Source organism: Melopsittacus undulatus, chromosome 12 (genome assembly GCF_012275295.1).
Source record: "Melopsittacus undulatus isolate bMelUnd1 chromosome 12, bMelUnd1.mat.Z, whole genome shotgun sequence".
In the NCBI taxonomy this organism is placed as follows: Eukaryota; Metazoa; Chordata; class Aves; order Psittaciformes; family Psittaculidae; genus Melopsittacus; species Melopsittacus undulatus.
Genome location: NC_047538.1, coordinates 15,030,616 through 15,048,258, shown reverse-complemented (window position 1 = coordinate 15,048,258; position 17,643 = coordinate 15,030,616). Strand labels below are relative to the sequence as shown.

Genomic DNA, 17,643 nt, shown 5'->3' with positions numbered 1-17,643 from the left:
CTATTTCCTGTTACAGTGCCAAATACCCAAGAAAAAAAACCTCATTGGTATTTAACCCATGCATGTGCTGCTAGTACTGAGCAGGTTGCAAAATGTTGAAAGCATTTGTAGACATAGTTCTAATTCCTTTATGAAACCAACTAAAACAATAGAGATGCAAGTTCTGATTGAGGGGTACAGTATGGTTGGGTGTCAGTCATGCCATGCCCCCTAATCTCAGTTCCCCAGCACTGTAATTCAGCTCTTGTGTTCTGCTGCACAAATCACTGTGTGGTTGGTTATAAACGCATCTGCTATGCCATCAGCCTGATCCTGTAAATTCAGTGCCTAAGAGAAGTCTTACTGAGTTTCTAGGAATGAGCTGGGTCAGATTTCAGCTTCTGCGTATGTGCAACTCTTCAGAGGTTCCAGGGGATAAGGAGGTGGGGGGGAGATTTGGGAATATGATTCCCATGGGAAAATGAGTTCTTAGATCAGAATTCAGTGTGAGCTGAGAGATATTTGCAGTACATGTGAGTCCCAGCACAGTTAGGAACTGGACCAGAAGCTGTTACTCAGCTACTTTTCAGGGAGACGTGCTTCCCATGCACGAGGTGTGATCCTGTCCCTGGCTTCTGCTGTGCTGGAGATTGTAGCATTTGAGTTTAGCTTGGAGGTTGGAGCTTTTGCTGCTTTTTTTTATGGACATTGTCCCATCTCCTGGTTTACAGTGAGAGTCAGGATCTTTTGCTGATACCTCAGCAACAGTGAAAACTGGAAGCAGGGAACTGATGTTCAGGGCCAAAGTACTGCGGATGGCTTGAGACACGGTGACCAAGCCAGCCTGCACCTTACAAAGATTAGCCAGGGGAGTAGCTGTCTTGGAATTACTGCAATTGTTTCAATTAGAGACTTTCCAAAGTGACAGCATGGCATGTTGCACCACTGCGAGTTCAGAGAGCTCCTCCTGTTTGCCTCTGTGCTGGGATTATCCAGATTCCAAAAGAAATCCTAGAACCTGCTTCTGCTGCTGCAGGAGGAATGAGATAGCAGAAGGCTAACAAAAAAAGTCTCTGCAACAGACATTATAGTCTATATCATATGAGAACTTCTGCAAGGTGGACAGTAAGTATTCCTGTGAGAATTTTTTTCCTGGTTCTCCTTTTTCTTGTTACAGCTTCTCCCCTATGATTAAACTTCAGTCTTAATTTAAGGCCTTACATGCTAAAAAACATGGATACAAAAGTGAATGGGAATATTAGCATCAATTTGAGGAACAACTAAGTTTTGACCAGCTGCATTAGAAGCTGTGCAGTGCTTTTCAGAAGGGATTTATTTGATACACAAAGCACCTAAGCCCCAGTTATTAGAGTTATTTGGGGCTCAGATCTGTTGGCATGAAGCAGAATTCACTCAATCTGGTGCGTTATTAGAGAAAACTGTTGTGTAAAACGTTATCAGCAAATCTAGTTTAAAATCTAGATCCCAAAGAATTCATTAAAAACCAAAAAAGACAACCCATCAACTGAGAAACTGCCCTTCTGCTGGTGAGGGAATGTTTTATTCCTTCCAACACAATGATTTCTTAATTCAAAATCTAATTACCCACTATTCTGTAGTTTACATGTGCAAGTTGAAATACATCTTTTAGCTGTATTCACGTGCCTTTGCAGAAATCTCACTTTTCTCTCTATCATCAACAGTACCCCACTTTCATGTCTCACACTTCATCTCTGAAATATGTGCTCTGCAACTCTATATGGTAACTGCTAAATTCCAAAGTGCCATCTAATGTTTGTCAGCAGGACAGCAACTGGTTCGTGCTAGGGATTATGATAGTGCAAAGCAATGACCACGTTTACCCTGAGCATCTCAGAAATACTTTTGCAGTTTCATTTGCCTTGAAAATCTCAATTTCTTTTGTTTTCTATGAACTTTTGTTGAGTGAGGCTTTGGAAGCAACTGAAAGGCAAGAAATTTCTTACTTTCTTTGCCAAGATTTTGGAAGGGTAATTTTCCACAAGTGTTATCCTTTCTGGCCTTGTGTCGTGGTTTAAACCAAGTCCCCCAACTCCCGGAGAGTTAGGAAGGAGAATCCAAAGAATGTAGCCCCCACGGATTGAGATAAGAACGGTTTAATTGCTAAGGCATAACACAAGCCCCCTACTGCCATTCACTACTACAAATAATAATGATACAGCAAACAGCAAGTGAAAAGAATACAACACCCCACCAGCCACCGACCCATAACTCACTCCACCCTGCCCGGCCGAGCACCATGTGCTCCCTCCTCCATTTTTCTCCAGAGCCCCACCCCTCCAGCCTTCTCTTTCCCAATATGCATCCTGGGCATCACGTGCTATGGTATGGAATACCTCATTGCCTAGCCTGGGTCAGGTGTCCTGCCTCTCCTTCCTCCCAGACTCCCCCTGGCTGGAAAAAACCTTGAACAAAAACACCCTCAAAACATGCTCAAACCATGACACCTTGAGCCCTGACAGCTTTAAATTAAAATGATTTAATTTAATGACAAATTTACAGTTTCATCATATTTTTTTCCATGATTTTACATTACTTTACTAATAGAACTATGTCTCCTTTGAGAAGTACATATAAGAGAAACACATTAGAAATAAACTCTACTTGCTGTGTATACCTTAAGTAAAGGGGTGTCTAGGTTGTTCTTTGCATGATGTCTCTGAGCGTTGCAAGATCAGTAACTGCAAGTAACAATTAAAAATGTCTGAAAACAGGAGCATTCAAATGCAAACATTAAAGAGTTGTATCAGGTTTAACAGGAGTTTTTAAAGAAGCAGCTTTCTAGTCACATTCACCACATTTCCCTCTTGATAATTAACATGAAAACATCTTGTGTTTTAAACCTGTGATTTATTTTTCATGTTCTGCTCCTTGTTTATTTATCAGCTCAGATCTCAGCAGATCAGGATTAATTGTACTGGCTTTTTAAGGTTTTTAATACTCCTATATTTGAATTCCCAAGCACACTCGAGTTCACATGGGATCTTCAGGAAGGGAGATTTTAAACCTTCACAAAACCTTTTTGCACTGTGTCGCTCAATTTTATGAAACAATTTGTTAGTAATACAGGCCTTGATCCGTACGCATACAGGCAAGGCAGACCTTTATCCCTACAAGGCATTGCACAGGAGCCAGTTGATCTTTGTAAGCCTCTACCCTTGCAGATCCACATGTGGCCACAAGAATGTTTTGCAGAAGCTTTAAAACCAGACAATTTCCTCTTCCCTGAAGCCCTCTGAGCTTTGGACTTGAAAGGTCCAACCTGGCTATTAAACCCAGAAATTTTCAGCTATTCCCTTTCAGCTGTCTCCAGTATCTGCAAACTCTCATGAACCAAGGCTGGAAAAGCCCAAAATGAGTTTTGTGTTGCGATGACATTGATAAATGATGAAGCCTTTCACTAGTTTAGGCCATCTTGTTAGTGGTTCAAACTGTCTCTCGCTGGCTTTGTCACAGTGTGGAGTAATTCACTGAAGTCATCAGTGTGACTGAGAACAGAATGGCCAAAGATGGCCATGGGCAGCCTGAGGCTGAGCTCTAATTAAAGACTTTGATTTAAATAAATGTCACAATTTACTCTTTATAGATACATATATTAAAACCAAAAAACCCAGACAAAACCCCAAACTGCTTCTGTTTTTAAGCTACCAAATTACAGGCTGAAGAGAGTATTTTTTAAACTATAGTTGTGGTGACTCGGAAATGCTACAGAATACTGTCAGAGTTCATTTTAGGGACTTGATCTAAAATGTATCCTTAGCTGCTGGCAGAGTGGCATTTTTAGACTACTGTAGTCAAAGGTTGAAAAGAGCTAGAGTCTCCGTGTCTCTAACCCATCTTGGTTAGATCTTCTTCCTTTCTGCAGCCTTATATGTATTTCAAGTACAGGAAGCATGCTCTGGAATAAAATTTCTTATACAGGCACCTTAATTCTCTCTTCAGAAGAAAATCCAAAACAGCTTCAGGTTTTGATTTGAGGAAGATAGTCATTACCATAAGAATGGGTTGATGGTACATCCAGCCATCAATCCAGTACAGAATGGCAAGCTACATCTTTGCCCTTTGGATGAGAGAATGACATGTTAAACTGGTATCCTCTGAGCAAGTGATTGTAATGTGCAGCTTGAAATACAGCACAAATGATGTGGAAAATCCCAAAACCACAACAAAATTTAAGAAATGAAAAATGGTTGATGCTGGGTCTTTCTCTCCTGTGTTTGAGTGTCTTTGTTTCCCTTCTAATAACTGCAGCATGAAATTACAGTCACGGTACCAACCTTAAGTTTGATTTGTTTCCCTTGCCGTTGTCATTCTGTTATAAATGTAATGCTATTTTAATTTATGTTTTTTAAACTGAAGGAGATTTTTCTATTTTTATCCCTGTAAAATGTGTTGATTCTTATCTAAATGAAGCTGCTGGGAAGAAACATAGGTCATTCATTTGACTGCGACCTATATGCAGTGACATGCAGCCTCCTCTGTCCTTTATTTGTAATGTAAGCAGTGCTGTCACCAGATTGTCCTTGTTCTCATCCTGTCATATGACATCTTGGATGAAATGCAGTTGACTGATAATTAGATGTAGCAAGATGGAAGCTGTGTTTGTATATAAATGAAAATCCCCTGAACTTACTGAAATGCCTAAAGGTGTCCCTCTACAGAAAGCGTCTGCTTCCTCTTTGCCATATTGTTCTTCAGCCTTGTGATCCTTTAGACCTCTTCTTTAATACTGGATTCTTACGCAAGGATGACACACAAAATCATCCTGCATTTATACACAACTGCCCTCTGATTGAGGCAGTCTGGCTTCCTCTCCATTTCTAACCTTGCAGTATGAAAGCCAAAAGATTGCCTAAACCATGTTGATGCCCTACTAGAGTCACACCATCCTTTTGGAGCAAGAATGAATGTTTTGAAAGGGCTCATGTAACTTTTTAGATATATTAAAAAATGATGGAAATATTAATTGGAAAATATTTCAAAAGGTATCTTGGTATATTCTGTTTTCATTTGTCTGTATTAAAATCATTGCAGTAGGGCACACTGACACATCATGGTATACTGCTCCCTAGATCTCTCAGTTGTTTATCTGATCCATGAAATTCATGGACCGACAGCCTTGGTGTGGAAGCACCTGTGTGAATACAGGGTGACCTGTGTGGATGCTGAGACCTGCCATGGGTGATCCATAGGGCTTTAGCCTGTATGGTTAGCTGGGATTCTTGATTCATCTTGTGGCTTCCTGCTCTGGTGGGTTTATGGAAGTTACATATCGCTGAAGCCATATGTTATGTTTCCAGGCAGAGCTGTAAACCATTTCATTTTTACTGCCTCTGAGAGCAGATCAATCTATAGTGCAGCACTAGTGATGGAGAATTTTTTAAGGGTAATGGGAGAAATTAAAAAGAGAGCTTGGCCCAGATACTGTACTGTTCTGTTCCATTTTCCAGAGAATTCAGTCCTTTCCTGTTTATAAATTCTTAATTTCTCAGTAAGAAGAAAAAAGGTTTTCACCCTGCTTTTGCAGCTGGGAAAAATGTGACAGATTAAGAAATTAAAGTTCATTTAAAAAAAGGGGGGTGGGAGAAGGGGAGGTTGTGATACAGTCAGCAGTCTGATACTAATGGATAGAGCGTTCGTTGCCAGAATTTGGAAGTTCAGCGTAACCTTAGGGATCTAATCCATAACTCTTATTTAGGTAATTAGTTCTTTTACTTCAGCATTGCCAAATCTCAGCATTCAGCATTCTATCAGCTGGTAAAATATTGCAAGTGCCTGAGAAATAAGAGGACTTAAGATGTATTTTTTTAATCTTTGGCTTTGAGTCAAAATATTCTCCAGCCAGCAGGCCCACAAGCATCTATTGTATTTTTGAAAGGAAAATGATGTTTTTAAATAACAACCTGACTCCAGAAGGTGGAACTTCAAAATTCAGCAATGCTGATCTTGCACGAATACCTGTGGGTTTACAACTTCAGAGACTTTCTTATGTGTGTAAGAGCTGGCAAGTCCACCCAGGAAGGTTTCAGTTGTGTTGTTTCACATGCAGGAGTAGCTACTCTGGTGCCCTATGGATATAGACTTTATAGTGTCTTTTTCTTTGACAGTGTATAAAGGTCTGGCACACATCCATGTGCATGCCTAAACTGAATGGTACTTTTCTATGCCAGCATGGCCTCAACAGAAGTTGAGCTATTTTAGTTTGTTAACTGAAGAAAAGCTGGACAAGGAGAAAGGGGGGGAGGCTGCAGTACAAAAGTACAGGAGACTCATACAGAATGTGTTCCTTTTGCTTTGCTCTGCCCTTTAAGTATGTAACAACAGCCACTACCAGTTGCCTCTAAATTATTCCACTATAGATAAAGCATATATTTTCTCTCCAGTGAAACAACTAACTTGCTTCAGCTAAACCTGTGGAGTATCTACCGTCAACTTTTATAGCATTTACTTTTAACCAAATTAGGATCAGAGCTGGGTAACATAGTTCTGCCCTGTTCTCTGCCCCTAAAATACAAAGGCTTGGCTGTGGTACTGAGCTGAGATGCTGAAATTGGCAGTAGGAAGACTGAAACTAGAATAGTTCTGAAACATTCCTTCTGGTCTTTGGTGTTAGTATAGGAGATGCAACCTTTTCATGTTGATCTTGTAGGACTGATACTAATTACCATGTTAATCACTTTGACACTGGAAGCATGTTTTAGAATTTTCAGGGAACCTGAAGCTGAGATGAAAAGACACTTTTGTGCAAAGGTACCTATTCTGATAATTAAAGAAGATTAAATGGTAATGCACCTTTGCTGCTTCCTAGCTGATCTCACTGTCTCTGACTATCCCTGTTTTTCAGGGGTAGCCTCTAATTTGATGGCAGTAGCTTTCAGTCCCTAATTACCATTGTTCAGCCACCAGCTGTTACAGTGGTGGATTTATTTATTGCTTTGGTTTTCTGCAGAAACCTAGTACAGAAGAGGGGAAACCACCATTCCCTCTCTGCTGGTGACTGCAAGCAGTGCTGGTTATTAGCACTGGGGGGAGAATGCAGCTGTCTGCCTCTCAGATCTGGGTAACTACTTCCACCTGAAGGGCAAAGCTGTAGTTCTATTGCTGGGTAAGCATCTCCTCCTGCCCCGTGGTGGGTCCAGGGGGAAAAGTCTTCAGATTTAGTTAAGCTTGGTTTACACCAGCCTACCTCGGTTTTTTTTTCTTCATTGATTGGATGTCTTAATATATTTATTAATTACAAACCCTTTCTGCAGTTTCTTGGGAAGGGCAGGAAGAAGGGTCAAATCCTAGAATAAGAAGGGCAGGAGGCTCTCCTTCCCAGGGATTACACAGAGGTTTGCAGCCTGGCTCCCCGTTCAAAGACTGAATGGGAAATCTAGGCACTTCCACTTTACTGGCAATAAATGGATGTGAAAATCATGCTGTATGATGCTGTGAAGTCCTAGGTTCTGCTGCACAGTGTGGTGGAAGCAAGGTGTAGCACATCTGGCATTCATTCTGGTAATGAGTAATTTGTCAAGACAATCTTCTAATGAATGTGAGGCAGGTTTGTGGGCAGGTGAATGGTTTTAAAAAATGAGGTCAGGTGTACTTTGGGCCGTAAGCTTGGCTGCATCTGTGTAAGATGGGAAAGGGAGGAGGCTGTGATGGAAGATGGTCTTTCTCTGTCTGGTGCTGGTGTGTTAGGGATGGCATTAATCTCGAGTGAAGTACAAAAAGTAAGCGAGAAGAGGCTCTCCGTTCCTGGGCTTTCCTGCTCGACCTCCCTGTCGAGGCAGCTGCGCTCCCAGCGCGGGCGGTACCTGAAGCGCTTTCTGCCTCGGTGGCAGTAGCAGGTTAGCGTGTGGAGAGCGGCTGGCAGCAGTCACGTTCTCCCTCTTTGTCTCCAGGATCCAGCGGGGCGGGCTGGGAAGCGCGGGCACCCCCGGGCGCGGGGCCAGCTCGGGCAGAGGGTTCCTGGCCGCACTGCTCCACTTGGGGCTCGGCTCCGTGCTCCGGTTCCTCCGCTGCCCTCCGGCGGGAAACGGAGCCCGCCGGGGCTCCCGGAGCGCCGGGCGTGGCCGCGGCCCAGCCCGCTGCGGCTGCCCGGCAGTTCCGCCCCCCGGGCCGGAGCCGCCCGGCGCTGGGGCAGTGCGGGGGGAGCCGGTGCAAAGGGACGCGGCCCCGCGGGAGCCGCCGTTGGTGGCTGTGCTGCCATCGGAGCGGCGTTGGCTGATTGGGCTGTGCTCCCTGGATGGGCTCTGTCCGTGGGGAGGCAGCTGAGGGGCTCTCGGGCGGCGGGGCTGCCGGCTGGGGTACAAAACGAGCGAGCTTCGCGGAGGAAGGAGGCTCTGGAGGCGGCCGGAGCAGGAGGCTGGGTCCGCGCAGGTTTCGCAGGAAGCTGAAGGTGTTCACTGCTAGGGACTGTAGGACTGGCACCTTGCATAGATGCCTGCGGAACTCAAACAGGTTAGTGCTGAACTTGGGTCCTTCCCTTCGGCTCCGGCGGTCCTGCGCGTCCGTGTGTGCCGTGGTCCAGGCGGTGCGGGAAGGAGAACGCTGTCAGGGGCTAGAAGGGTTTGTTTACGTGTGTGTTGGGGTTGTAGCTGGGAACTAAGCGCAAAAGCTGAGCTACTCTTTCTAACAGAGCATTCGAGAGAGCTCTTGCTTTTGTCCCCGTTGTTTTAACTGGTGAAACACCAAAAAAAAAGCAAGCCGTTGTTTTTCATTGACCTTCTCATTCTGCTCAGTGAATCTGGGGAACTCTGACATGAACAGCTAGAAACAATACTTTTAACGAAAGCTTTGCTATTGTGCTTGTGTTAAATGTTTGCTTTTCCCATACGGTGTTCCCTTGCTTTCTCTTTGATTTCATTGTTGAACATACCAGAGAAATAACTTCAGTTTTCCTCTGTAAATGTTATCTTAAGCAAAGAGTCCTCTTGCCTGTGATCTTAGTAATTATAATGGACCTGAAGCTTTTGTGCAAAAAAATTTCAAATACTACTCTTTACCTTGGAGTATCATTGGGCATTACAGAGTAAAGCTTTTGCAGACTTGATTTAAATAAATAGAAATCGCTTAGACTCCTGTAATTTATAGGTGCTTACCTTGTTAACCTCCTCCATCTGTCTTGGAAGCCTCAGGAAACCCTATAAATTCAGGTGGTGGCAGGATATAGCTGCCTCTCAAACTAGGATGGGATGTTATCTTTTTCTTAACCCTCCTTTTTCTTTTCTACCTTTTAAATTTAAACCAGAACATTTTAGAGTGAGCAAATGCAATGATAATCCAGCACTGATAATCCACCTATGAATTTGCAAGGTACAGTGCAATGGAATTACTAGAGGTGCTTCAGTTTGGTTTAGTCATGCTGTGTTCCACTTGTCCATCTTGGTAACAGAAGGCTGAATCATGTCTTGATGCAAATAGGATGTTGGTTCCCTTGAGGGGCAAGCAGCCTGTTCAGCTGGGCCCTGGAGTGAGTGTGTCTTTGTCTGTGGGCAGGCCCTGTGCTCTCTGCCCTGCCTGCAGGAGGTGACCTGGTGTTGTGTGGTACCTGTGTCATGCTACCTGTGGGCTGTTTAGGGAGGGAGGATTGCAATTGTGTCTGTGGTTGTGTTCATACCATCTGACCCGAAGTTACTGTACCAGTTGAGTTTTAGGTCAATACAGTTAGCATTTCCTTGGGATTTTGATTTTTGGGATCTGACTTTCTGGTTGGTTTTTTTTTTTTTTCTTTCTTTCTCAAAGAAGAAGGAGCCTGGAGGTAAGACTAGGATGGTAACTGTAAAAAGGAGGTGTATAATGTCTTTTGATCTGTGCAGAACAGTATTCTTGTCTTCTGGGTTTTTGATTTTGATAGGAGGAGAAGCTAGAGTGGAAGATTATAGTTAATCACTTCAGGTCATGCATTTCAGTCCTGAATTCTTCCATATCAAAACAACAACAAAAAACCCCAAACCTCATGGCTTTAATTTTCATGCTGCCTGTCATAGTTGAGGATCAGACAGATATTTTCTCTTTTCTGGTGGAGCAAGGATTCTTGATTCATTCCAAGGCCTTTTTGCAAGTCTGATACTGCAGCAGAGTATTAGAGAATACTTTGCTTAATGAAAGGCAGTAGTTTTAAACCACAAGTTGTCAGAGAAATTTATTGTGCAGTTACAGAGCCTCTAGAAAGTAATCTTTTAGCTTTAATGATCACAATTAAGTAAAACCAAGCCAAATGGATAAATGACTTCGAGGTGAATGGCAAGTCTATACGATTAATACAGAAAATAATGGAGAGATACTAGAATGGACTTCTGCTACCTTAACTAAAGACCTTGTGTATTTAGATAAAGACAGGTATGACATTGTATCTAATTAAAAAGAACCAAGAGTAACTTCTAACTAAGCTTTTAGCTTCTACTGGGAATAGCCATGCTTCCTGCAGTTCTGGGCCACAAAAGCAGCATTGTAGCTGGGAAGCAGGTGCAATGCACTCCAGAAGAAAGTCTGAAAACCTGTTCTTGGAGCCATAAGGGTACAGGGCAGGTGGCACCTTCTTGGCGTTCTCCCTTGGCCATTCCTGTTCCTCCTGATGAGAGATGAAGGCTGCTGGAGTTTGTGCTGCATATCGGCAGCCTGATGTTCTGCAGTAGCCTTAAAGTAAGTACTAAGTATAGAGTTCTGAAATTCAGAAGGATCTTGAAGTCTGGAACTGTTAAAATACGTTTGGTCACTGTATGACATACAGCTTTGATCTGTCTTGCCTCAGGGCCATGAAGTTATAAAGGAGAAAGGAATTACTTAAAGTGACTTTAGCCAAAATCTCTTCAATTCTGTGTAATTCCTGCTTCAGAAAATACTTTGCTAACATTCCTAATTCTTACTAATGCTAATATTCCTTAGGCACCAACCTAAGTAACTCAGTACTTGGTCCCTGAAGCGTTTTGCTAGAGATCCAATTGTGAGAGAGAGTGAAGTCTTAGATCTGGCAGCATGCAAAAGTGGTTCATGCTTTGCTGACATATTTGATATGGGTCTGTACTAGTGATGGAAATCTCATGGAAGAAATGTTAATGGAGTGCAGCATGCAAAAGTATCATCATTTTCCAAACAGTTGTGCAAGTCGTGCTAAAAAGAACAAGTAAGAAGGGAGCTTTCCTTTTGACATGGATCTGCATATGGATTCACCCATGGATTCTCACATGTAATAGACCTGAAACAGAGGTTGGAGGTACTCTACTGCTTTGGAGTCAAGGTGCAGCCGTCTACCCTGCTCCTTGAAGTAAACCCTTTGCCAGCAGTTGTGGTCTCTGTAGAAGAGCTGAGCAAAGGGAATGTGTTTTGGGACTCAGTTGCTGAGATGTTAAACTGGAGCAGCTGAGTGGAGGCACACATTCCCTTCTCTAGCTCCTCCACAGAGGCAGCAATTCCCTACAGGAAGGTGGAAATGGTAACTCTTCAGGCAATTCATGCTTAACTCCGAGTGCAGGAACTCAGGTGTGGGGATGGTACCTCTTGGTAGAGGGGCTTGCGCAGTGTGACTGTGACTAGGATGCTCTAGAGCTGCAACAGGATATGACATGTAGGGTGTGAGAATTGAAGTGTTCTCTTTCTGAAAATGCAGCTGCAAGAACTGTGCTCTTTTAAGAGTGCTGTTGGAGGTGTTGGGATTCGAGAGTGTACAGTGTCCAGTTTGAATGCCTGCCTGTGTGTATACAGCTTTGTAACAGCAACAGACATACCAAGCAAAGTATTCCAGTGATTCCACTTCCCGAGGCTGTGTTGCTTAACCACCTGTCCCAAGGGTCGTGAGGTGAGCTGGTCTACAGGCAAAACCAGGCTGGCTGCATTTTGTGCTTATGTTACACTGCAGTTACTAAAAATAAAAGTGGGATTAACCCCCCCTCCCCCCATGCATGTACATTCAGTGTCTTTCATAATGTAGAAATGCTCATTATGAAAGATAAAATGGGGGGGGGAAGCCTCAACATTTAATCAGTCACATTTGAAACTGCCCTGACTGGACATGCCTAACAAAGTTGTTTGCAGACATTTGGTCTCGCTCTAATTCATTTCTACCATTAAATTAAGGGTTTGATTCTGACTTCAGTAGGGGTAGGGTCAGGGCCACTGCAGGGAAAGTACTTGTGTGTCTATTTTTGAGTATTAAATAATAAAGCATTTCTCTGAACATGAGGATTTTAGCATGTTCTCAGTGTGTCTTTACCTGTTCCTGCATGTGCTTTTCAGTTTCTCAAAGTTAGTTTCCTCCGTGACTGCAGACTGTACAACTACATGCTGCAGGGAAACTTGTGAGAAGCTTCTGTTTCATTTGAAGTATGCCATCAAGGTATAGGGAGCATACCGTAATATATTTCACTTATTGCTTCTTCTCACCCCAAAACTCCTGAAATGCCTACACTAATTTAAGGAGGTGTTATTCCCTTCCCTCACCTCCCAAGGTACCACTCTGAGACACAGAGTTAATACTTCTAAGATAATATGGATTTAATTAAGGAAAATAAAGCTTCAGATTCCACCACTGCTTGTTCTCCATTCTGGAAATATTTGTGGTTATGGCTGTGTGAGGTGGGAGCTGCAGCTTCGTGGGGTTAGGGACATCCATCTCATCCTTTGCTGCTGCTGGCTTTTGGTTTCACAATTTATGCAACAGGCTGCCCTCTCCATTGTGTAAATGCATGTTTTTGGGACTATTCTGTAGTCAAGGCCAGTGAATTGATCTAGCTTAAAGAGGAATGGCATCTTGAACCAGTCTGTTTAAAGCCCTTGGAAGAGCTGTATCTTCCTCCTGGGGATGAAACTGGGAGGAGAAGCTGCTCTGTGTTAACTAGGCTAGTGGGAGAAGGAAAAGGGTAAGGAATGAACAGAAGCATGTGTGTAGGATCTCATGTAACTGCTCTTGCTGGTGAAACAACACAGTACAGGGGTTTCCTATCTCAAATGACTTGGCTTGAGAGCTCTGCATACATCTAGTTCAGTCAAATCTTCCTAAGGACAGAGCAGAGCATTACAGAGACCCCATTCTTCATGTTTTAGAGGATGCTACTGAAACAACAGTAGTTTTCAATGTGACTAATGTTGTCCAGCAAAGCTCAGCCAGGTCCAACAATGACTTTGTGGAAAAATGGCTGGAAAAAGTGAAGGATACATATGTGGATTGGTGGTGGATGGGAACTTTCTTTTGTTTAACTCTGTCTTCCAAGAAGTTTCTGTTAATGGGAAACTTCTTTTCATAAAGGTGATTTAATGCTCACTTCTGTATTTTTCATAATATTGCACAGAGTTGTTTATGCTGCAGGAGGTAAGAAAAAGAAATTAATATTGCAGTAGCTTTGCTAGTTGTGAGGCTAGGATAGCAGAGGTGATGCTTTGTTTATGTTGAAAGGTTTTGCTTTTAGTGAGAAATGGCACATAGAATTTTTCTAGTAGATTTCTTTTGGGTTTGTTTCTCCCTTTAAGGATGTGGAGGACCTGATGGTTCCTCCCTGTGTTCCAGCCATGGAATAAATAGTAAGAGGAGGGGTTTAAGGGTGAAAGGAGCTCCTGAAATAAATGTTGAGAGTAGAGAGAGCGTATTTCAAATTCTTGGATAAAAGGAAAACTGAAACTCAGGCTTTGGTAGTTTTAGATTTCACAGTGTCCTTTGTGTCTCATGGATCTCATCAGGTTGTGGCCAGCCTTTGGGAATTTTTTGTTCATTTGTCTGCATGCCTAAGCAGTGAACAACTGTAACTGTACCTGAGAGAAGCCTGATGAGCACGCAGAGGCTAAAATCTTCACTTTCTCTGGGGAGTAGTAATCTTGTATCTACGAATGGGCGGGCAAGATGATTTCTCTCTTATGAAGGAGTTGTGAATCCATGGACTCAGTGCTCCCTGTATGCTGCAGTAATGTGAAAATTCATTAATTTCAGTGATGTTCTCTGCCTCTTTGATGAGTCAAGCCCACACCTGCTTACAGCAGGAAATTGAAATGCCTGAGTTTTCCCTTTTGGCTCATCCCACACATCTATCCTTAGCACCACAACACTTCTCTTTGGCATTCAAAAAATAAAGTGAAAACTGTTCTAAGTCAACCTGGAGACATTTTGAGCTTTGGAGTTTCTGCCTCCACAAGCTAAATCACTTGGCACAGCTCTAAATTTTTATTTTTAGTGAAACTTTCACAGCCAGACTATTGTAATGTTCAGAGAAAGAGATGTTCCTGAAAGCCTGAAATGAAACCAGAATGAGAGAGAATATTTTTATCCTCTAGAGCATATATTTTGGTGTGCATTTGTACATACGTGTATTTTGAGAAACAGAAGAGATGAGAAGATGATTTAAGTAAGATTACTCTGGATGTGTGTAGTGTAACACTGATCAAAATCATCTGGAATGTTCAGAAGACTTTTCAACTTGCAAGTCTATAAATTCATTAAAGGGCTGATAAAAGATATACAGCATAAATTGTTTAGAGCTGGAAGAGCCCTGAGATATGGATGGTTCCTGTGTGTGTGATCAGATTATTCTGTTGTTTGAATTGTAAACTTTTCCCAATTCTCTTAGCAAGTTTTGCATCTGAAGCTATTTGCATCACTCTGTTTTGATGATACAATTCAGTGTTACAGGAATAAATGCCCTTTTGGCTTCCGGGCATGGCAGCGTGTGGGCCTTGCTGGCTGGTCTTGTAATGCATTTAGCAAATTCATAAACCAGTGTTTATACCAGCACACTATGCAGAGATGAGAGCTTTCCACATTTGAATGAGATGGAGTTATTTGATTAAGGAGTTTAATACAGGCTATTGAAAGTATGTTAAATTCCAAGTAGCTTTGAAGAAAGGTTTGGTAAGGAAGCCGGTATGCAAGACTGAATCTTGTACTTCACACAGTACTGTGTTATAATAATGCAAAACAAATTATATTGTTTGAGTGAAAGAGATTAATTATTTATGGAAGAAATCATGCAGGTAACTGGGTTTCTTCATCAACGCCTTCCTGAATCTTGTTAATCACTGGTACACCATACCCTAATTCTTTAAATTAGAATGGTGGAGAGAAGCTCTTTCATGGCACCACTGTCTCAGGGTGCCATAAATTCTGTAGAGCAGCTGCTCTGGTTCTGCATCAGATCATGCTGGTGTTCTCCCAAGTACATCGTTTAATCCCAGTCACCTTCCTGACATCTGTTAGTGGTTTGTTCTTAAACCTTCCTTCTAATGGTAGCAGTGGTGACCAGGATAATTGTCTGTTGTTCATACACATTAAATTAGGAGGAATGTTTTACCACTTAAACTTAATCCAACAGATGCTTTATGGTCCTGGCCTCAATTACATTGGTTATCAGCTCATTTGTAAAACCAGCAATATGTTTTGGGAGACTAGTGTTGCCCAGCTGGGCTCTCTTGGTGATCTCTGCCATTTTAAGTCTCCGATGAATCCTAGATACAGTTTTTCACAAGCTTAAAGAGAGCGTTTCCTCAGATAATTTTTCATCCCGCTCTAATGAGAGAACAGTTATAAATACTCTTTTCCTGGGTTGTTAAAGACTTCAACTTAAACGCCAGATGCTGTGAATGCAAAGACTGACTCTGTAAATTGTAGATTTTATTTATAAACTATGTGTTGATGCTGCTTACTATTGTAAAACTCTCATTGCTTTCACAGTATCTGCCTGTGAATTGCTGGAAGGCTTTCTTTAAGAGTAACTAATGATATTAAGAGTTGCCTTTAATGAAAAGAGAATGATTATTTCTGTGCTGGTACCTTTGAAAGCAGTATGGTTTCATTACTTCCCCTAAATGCCACTTGGCTTGTACATTATCATGCCTTAGTTGTTTTCTCTTGAGTTGGTATTTTTGGTGTGCTGGCAAAAGAAATTCTTTACTGTCTAGTTCCTTTTTCCTTTTTTTTGGTACGAGATCTTATAAGTACAGTCACATTTCAGTATTTTGAGAAGTGGTCTTCATATCATATGGGAGTTATGGGATTCACTCTTCATGGAAGAGGTGGTTGGATTTCATGGGTGAGGTGTTTCCTTCTGATTATTCTCAGTTGTTGCTCATTTGGGTAAAGATAGTGAGCAGGTGATAAACCTCTCCTAAAGCAGCACCTGAGTACCCTGCCCCTGACCTACCTGAGAACTGTAACTTTACTGCAGTATTAAAAAAGAATTTGACATGCATAATGCCTTAGTTTACATGTGCACTGAAACCTATATAGCTGTCATAATGGCTTCAAAGTGCTTTGCACAGTTTATGTGCTGTTATTTATCAGCTGTTACAGGTGAGCCCTACTTGGTTTGCAAATAGGAGGTGAGAAGAAGTCCTGTTTTCCTCACCAAGACAGGAGGCAGCAAGCTGTGAAGATGGGAGTGGATGCCAACTAAGGCATGTTTGGGTGAAGTTAAGCATACAGTTTTCTGGATGAAATTTCAGCAATCAGTTTTGTCAGTCCTGTCCTTGCCTTCTAGCAATGGCAGGCAAGTTAGTGTTTAATAAAATACATGCAAACTTTGTTGATTCTGCTAATTATGGCACTAATTCACTTCTGCAGAGTGATTGTGTCCTAGCAAGAAGAGTGTTGGAACCCACCTCCCATTTTTATTTCCCCCTCATGCTTTTTAATAACCTTATTGTTCTTTCTGGTTCTTAATTTTCTTCTTCACCTAAAAGGAACAGACTATGGTATGTTGCTAAAATTTTAAAAACTTGTATTTCTCACATTAGCCTATATAAATGTGAGGACATGTGCACTAGATGAGGAGCGTTTCACATTTGTCCTTAGCAATTTCATATTGTCTGGGTTGTTCATTCCTTTCTTGCCATGCCATGATGTTTTATTACCTGAGGTTAGAATTCATCTTGGTCACGGTGACACATTTATCTTGTATTTTATGATGCGATCTTATCACATCCCATTTCTTTTCTCTTTCCTATTCAGCTTTTCATCTGTCAGTGACAGTCACGACACCAGCTAATGGCACAGTAATACCAGGGCTATGTGTTAGTGCATACCTTTGGCAATTTTTAAGGTTAATACTTTGCTTCTAAGGTAAAATATTCTTTTCAGCAGGTTATTTCTGGAGGGAAGAGCCATTTATAATTACATCAAAAACAGCAGCCTTCAGTCATTTTAGATGTAGGAAATAGCAAAAACGGCTTTCTTGGGTAACATGCAGCAAATACGAAGCAAACAGAAGGTGACACTACACCCTTCTCTCTTGACTGCGGCACTATGAGGAGGTACAAAGAAGTGCTAATTCATTATCTGTGTAATAGTGACAGAGAGCCCTTTGTATTTGCAGTTTCAGCTTCTCTGTTTTAACATGCAAACCCAAGTATTTTCCATCAAATCTATGCAAATGTGAAGTGAGAGTGAGAATTGTTCAGTTCAATTGTTGAAAGTGTTATGGCCCTTTTTAGTATATTGGAGTTACAAATGTATTCTTCCCTACCATTTCTTCAAGGGCTGAATCTTTAAAGAGAAAGCTGCTCCTGTACTGGCAACCAGAAATGAGGGGCAGATTTGACCTTTCAAGCTGGCATACACCAAGTCCAGCTATGATTAGAGATCACTTAGGGAGTGCTGCGTCAGTCAGCTGAACAACTCTTAAAATCTAGCAGCTGGTTTCGGTGTGTAAATAGGAACAG

General features: G+C 42.0%; 1 protein-coding gene across 7 annotated transcripts in view; it reads left to right on the top strand.

Moving 5' to 3' along the window:
• The window catches only part of ARVCF (ARVCF delta catenin family member), a 278,579-nt gene that overhangs the window by 118,634 nt on the left and 142,302 nt on the right, over window positions 1–17,643 (top strand). The window contains exon 1 of one of the 7 annotated variants that reach the window (XM_031047774.2): window positions 6,997–7,123. The exons of 5 other annotated variants lie outside the window; for them this stretch is intronic. Coding sequence is in view for 1 of the 2 variants with exons in the window: in XM_031047769.2 (XP_030903629.2) it covers window positions 8,446–8,466 (21 nt within the window). In the remaining variant the exon portion in view is untranslated. Of the gene's footprint in view, window positions 1–6,996; window positions 7,124–8,240; window positions 8,467–17,643 lie in introns of those variants that run through there. One more of the 7 variants, XM_031047769.2, reaches the window with a different exon arrangement.